The 5,826-nt window shown below is 43.5% G+C and overlaps 1 protein-coding gene across 1 annotated transcript; it reads right to left on the reverse strand.

Moving 5' to 3' along the window:
* Positions 1–803: 803 nt before the first annotated feature.
* Positions 804–3,459, reverse strand: egr2b (early growth response 2b). The gene is made up of 2 exons (XM_032502886.1): positions 3,073–3,459; positions 804–2,683 (listed from the first exon to the last, which is right to left on the reverse strand). The coding sequence occupies exons 1-2, from the start codon at positions 3,233–3,235 to the stop codon at positions 1,518–1,520; spliced, it is 1,329 nt and encodes a 442-aa protein (XP_032358777.1). The 5' UTR covers positions 3,236–3,459; the 3' UTR covers positions 804–1,517.
* Positions 3,460–5,826: the final 2,367 nt, after the last annotated feature.

Here is a 5,826-nt window from a genome sequence, read left to right on the forward strand (position 1 = left end):
AAGGAAGGATAGTGGAAAAGGTGACCTGTGCCTTCTTCGGTGTGTAGTGTACGTTTCTGTATGTTGTCATGTTGACCAATGTTTTGCACTTTTGTTTAAATTAAAAATAAAAAATAAATCACAAAAAAGTCTATGAATGAATATATAAAGGATCCAGTATTTCTACATAAAAAATTGTAATCCTTGCAGTGTTATTAAGGCCTAAAAACAACATTAAATAACTTTCATACATTCATAGAGCCTCAATATTGTGGGTTTACGGTGCATCTGTATTATTATATCTATATTATTTATAATCTAACATGACATATGATATACCAGGAGGCAGTTCTGATCTTTTGGTAAACAATTTTCCGTCATCTAACCTCATCTTATAATAATCAAGTATCATTTTTGAGAAATAAATGACCTGCAATGTATTTGAAAAGGGTGGAAATGAAGACGTGATTTTCTTTTGACGGAGGTCAATGGGTCGTTTCACTGATTTTGCTCAAAGAATAGTTCAACTTGACAGTCTGTAAAATTACTTTGTGTGCATACCAGATCGCATCCTGTCTATAACCTTATGTGACACCTAAATAAAAAATGAGTGGGTGAAAACTCTGAGTCAGAAATGTCATGGGTGACGCAAAGTCGGATTTACCCTTTAAAATTTCCAACATCAACATCTTTACAAGTCTTTTTATAAATACAGATAGACAAATTGCATTTAACCCAGCGACGTTTGGGTTCAGTGAATGCATCTCGGCTGACGCCGTTGGCCTGTGTTTGCGCTTTGAGTAATAAACCAAACTGATACCGACTGTGTTTATCATTCCCATATATTTAATAAGTCTCAAAAGACACACCACAACAAAAATGTCAAGTAGGTATGAATTCAACATATTTACACTCCAACATTGTTTCACACATGGACCACAACTGCTTAACACTTGAAGTTAGACGAGACGAAATGTGTACAAAAATAGAATCCAACTTTACATTTTAAAGGACAAATATACATTGCATTAGAAGCGTCCTTGAATCCGTCAGTGTACAAAAAGACACACAGCAAGGCACTAAAGGGGAGATACAGTCATCAACAACTATGTTAGAATGAACACTTTTGTCAATTCAATAATTTAAAACTGTTTTCTTGCTTCAAAACGTTATTGCAGTTATTTCACATTTGATCGCGCAGACTGTTCGCGCAAAACATGTTGGCGATATAAAAACAAAATCCCCTTTATATTACAACCGCCCTTCTATATTCTTACGAATGAATGGCTATATTTACTTTTATGTTCAGTAGACTTTACAGGCAAAGTGCATTCGTGTCAGTCTCTGGAGCAGGAATTGGTGGATGTGCGTAATTGCGCACGACTGCACAAAAGTCCTTGTTCGTTTCCATCCTGGTGTTTAGGCTGCTATCTTTAGTTCACAACAGTTTTTAGAATCATTTGCAATAGTTCATTTCTTTAAGAGGTTAGTGTACGTCACGCTGCCATGGTGACAACAACGTCTTCCAGGAAAAAAAACTAGGAACAAATCCCGCTGGTTGCGCTGATGGCGCCTGGTCGGTCCACCCCGGAGCTGCTGGACGAGGAGGAGGACGAGGAGGAGACAGTGGAGGACTTCCTCTCCTTCTGCCTCAGGTGGATCTTAGTGTGTCTCTTCCTCTCGTCGCTCCGGGCGAATTTGCGGCCGCAGAAGTCACACGCGAACGGCTTCTCTCCCGTGTGCGTGCGGATGTGTGTGGTGAGGTGGTCGCTGCGGCTGAAGTTGCGCATGCAGATGCGGCACTGGAACGGCTTGTGTCCCGTGTGGATCCGGATGTGTCTGGTCAATTCGTCGGAGCGGGAGAACCGCCGGTCGCAGCCCTCCGCCGGACAGGGGTACGGCCGCTCGTGGATAGGTGTCTTGCTGGGTCTGTTCGGGTACTTTCTGGGCCTCAGGATCGGCCTTAGGGGCAGGTTCTGAGGGCTGTAGGCAGAAGGGAGCCTCGGCGGACCTCCCTCAGAGCCGCCACTACCCGGACCGCCCAGCGTAAAGTTCCTGATAGTGTTCAGCGGGGTCAGGGGTGGAGGGACGCGGAATGTATCGAGTGGACATGCACCGAACGGTTTTCGATCTTGGATGCCTGCCGTGTGCATGTCCCGCTGGCAGGCAGGCTGGAAGAAGCCCGAGTAGTCGGGGATGATGGGGAAGAGCCCCGGCGCGTCTGCGCCACCGGGCTGCTTGGGTGAAGAGTAAGAGGGCGGTGGGTAAGAGGCGATGGGGCAGGTGGAGGTGGACAAAAACGCAGAGGGGTCCTGGTACATCTCCCCGCAGCCAGAGGAGGAGTACGGAGGCGGAGGGGAGTACAGGTGGTGGTGGTGGTGGTCTATCTCTGCCTGGCTCTGAGCCGCCATGGTGCAACTCAAATTGTCAAAGTGATTGGGAGATCCTGAGGAAGCCGGGGAGGAGGACGCTGAAGAGGAGGGAGGAGGAGGAGGAGGCGGTTGGGCCACGTTGAAGATGCCCGAGACGATGTTGATCACCCCCTCGGGGTTCCAGTTACTTGGATACTGGGAGTCGATGGAGAACTTTCCCATGTAGGTGAAGGTCTGGTTGCGGTGGGATGCGGACTGAGAGAAGCCGCCGGAGTAGGAGGAGAGGTCCAGGGAGCGCTTCTCTACGCTCATGTCTGCACTCATCAAACCATCTGCGCACACAAACACAACAGCTCGTTACTGAGGCAACACAACCGGATTCATTAAGATGTTCACACTACACAGCAAGGTGGGCTTTAAGTGAGAGAAAGTTGGTTCGTCTCTTTCCCATTACGCACGCCTCTATCATGTTACAACATAAAACAGTTAAACTTGTTATGAATACAGCCATTCATAGCGTCCATAACTCATGCCAAAACTGAAATTAGATGTGAAAAATATAAAGCTGATGATCACTGACTGCATCAACTTATAGCCTGAATGACTGTTTTCTGAAGCAATGATTTGGAGCTTTAACTAAAACACACAACTTTTCATACACGAATAAGCCATATGTCTTTAATATACACTCCAAAAGTGTCACACCAGCGTGTCATCTTACCTGTCACGTTCATCTGATCGTAATGTGCTCCGAAGTCGGTGTTTGGGAAGATAGCCACAGAGGTGGGTAAACTGGAGCCGATGTCATCCACGGAGTACGCGCTCTCTGGATGCACGAACCCCCCGAGATTCACCGGCACTTTCTCCAAAGTTTTAGCCGTCATTGTGGAGAAGAGAGAAGAAAAAAAAAAATCTCTTTTCCTTAAAGATTTTTTTTTTTTTAACAAACTACAGTGTGCGACCCAGCCGAGCGTGGGTCACCACTGCATGTCTTTTGTCTGTCACCGGGTGTGAGAGGATGAGCTCCGTGTCGTTTTGGTGCGCTTCATGCGCTCCGGCGATAAAGTCAACACCGTGAAGGAACTCTTTTTGGGAGCAGGGGCCCGGGCACTAGTATGTTTATATGGGGAACCTTTTGAATGCGGCTGATACGTCATTACCCAAACATGGAGTGGGAGGGTGATGAGCGCGGAGAGGGAGAGGCGCTGCCGACGCTGATTGGCTGGGAGGCTCCGTGACGATTTCAAAGGGAATCACTTGTCAATGGAGAACCCGCTGCTCCAGGAGAGATAAAAACGGACCTTTCTTTTTCCACTCGCTGCAAAAAACAGAGATCAACTACCGTAAAACAACCCCCCAACCGAATATAACACAGTGGGCAAAGACAGCTCTCATTTTTTTTAAAGTTTCTTTTACATATTGTTCATTTTGACATGCATTCTGGGGTATCTTTGATGTGATCGCGTTCTGATATCAATTGAGGAATTCCGGTTGAGCTTCTCAACCCATAAAAGGTTGAATCCGGTAAGCAGGGGAACATCCCCCATACTCCATATTTGGTTTCGATTCCGGAATATATGATCATCGGAAAGTGACGAGTCTTACCGAGCTGAACGAGAACGAGAAAGAGAGAGAGAGAGAGAGAGAGAGAGAGAGAGAGAGAGAGAGAGAGAGAGAGAGAGAGAGAGAGAGAGAGAGAGAGGCCGCCCTGGCATAACCACAATCAAATGAGACGGACAGAGGAGCGGAATTTACTCCTTTGGGTGCGATAGGCTGCATGGGCTCGGAAACTTCTGTCAGTCTGATTTGACTATGCTCTAGGAAATAATAGATCTGGTCCACCGAGGAGTTAAATATAGCCACTTAGAGGTATTTACAGTCAGCGAGAGGAAATTAATATTTATAGAGGTGGCGGTGCTGGGCCATGTGAAATAAAACTCATAGAAAACATTCAAATTTATTCTGAAGGTAAGAGTGGTCCACATAAATGAGGACGGATTCAATTTATTTTCTATTTAAAAAATATTAAATGTACTATCCATCAGCATGGTGTTGTTACATACTAATAATAAGCAATAATAATGACAATATATTGTATTTATAGAGCGGTTTTCAAGGTACCCAAAGACCCTTTACAATACAACCAGCACTTAAAGTAATGCAAACCGACACATAAAACCAAGTATTTCATTTACTCTGGAAAAAAACATACAATGTATGTGTGTTAAGTGACATAGTGTTTGCGTGGGTGTGTGTGCGTGCCATTACTTTATATTTATTGAGGAAATGAAACAAAGCTGTGTCATGCCATGTCACGAAATGGGAGATTCAATCAAACTATGGGCCTATGGATATTTTCACTTGCTGATATTGCATATCCAACCTGATGTTTTCTCCATAAAAAGACATTTTAAGATGGGTTTGATTCCCGAGAGAATCGTGTGCCCTCCTGTGGCTTCAGTGGGAATTGCGCCTTTCTCGTTCTCCCTCTCAATTCGATTCGATTTGAATTCAATTTGCTTGATCGACATGGAAATAAACATGTTTTTTTTTGTTTTTTTTTTGCCAAAGCAACTCTGTGGCTATCGTGCTGTTTGGTTAAATTTGATGAAAGTCCCTCTGTGGGTGGAGGAAGTTGACAGACAGACACATCACACAATCTGTCATGTTGCAATCTAAATATAGGTTTATTACTGAGGTTAGGGTGTGAGACTTTGAAAAAGTCAAATGTACAGAGGAACCTTTTACTGACCCCACTGCTACATCATATGGACAATGGAACTAAGAACGCAAACTATTTTTTCAGTACAAAACATTTTATCAGATTATCACAGTGTTGCCTTAAACAACCGGTCCGGAATATTGCTAAAGCTGGTTGACAAACACTAAATCAAGCCAAATATTTGACACTGATTTTTTATCCACTTGAGATATTATCTCAGCAATCAGGTTGCAATCAGCACAGCAAATCCTATTTTCATCCATTGAAGGATGTAGAACTCTCCACAAAGTGCAGAGATATACTTCATTATGGCACAATCCTGCTTTCTGTTTTGGAAAAATGACGGTAGACTCTAACCAGGGGCATTCTACAGGTATACACATGGTTGGCTAGAATACAGCGGCTAGAATAAGTTTACACACCCAGGCTAAAGTTGATTAAAAAGAGGAAAAAATAAATAAATTAATGCCTTAATTACATTTTTTTTTGAAAAATCCAACCTTTTGAGGAAACCAATTTTCTTTGTGATTGATTAATGTATTGTAAATAAATAAATGTTCTTCCTTAAAATACAGGGTGCATAAGTATACACCCCCCTATGTTAAATTCCCATAGAGGCAGGCACATTTTTATTTTTAAAGGCCAGTTATTTCATGGATCCAGGATACTATGCATCCAGATAAAGTTCCCTTGGCCTTTGGAATTAAAATATAAAAAATAACCCCCCCCCAACCCATCATCACATACCCTTCA

Source organism: Etheostoma spectabile, chromosome 21 (assembly GCF_008692095.1).
Source record: "Etheostoma spectabile isolate EspeVRDwgs_2016 chromosome 21, UIUC_Espe_1.0, whole genome shotgun sequence".
Classification (NCBI taxonomy): domain Eukaryota; kingdom Metazoa; phylum Chordata; class Actinopteri; order Perciformes; family Percidae; genus Etheostoma; species Etheostoma spectabile.

Excerpts from the sequence above, each read along its gene's own strand:
- egr2b (XM_032502886.1), bottom strand. The coding sequence starts at position 3,235 with ATGACGGCTAAAACTTTGGAGAAAGTGCCGGTGAATCTCGGGGGGTTC. Across the intron at positions 2,684-3,072 it reads CGATCAGATGAACGTGACAG|ATGGTTTGATGAGTGCAGAC; the intron begins GTAAGATGACAC and ends TTGTGTGCGCAG.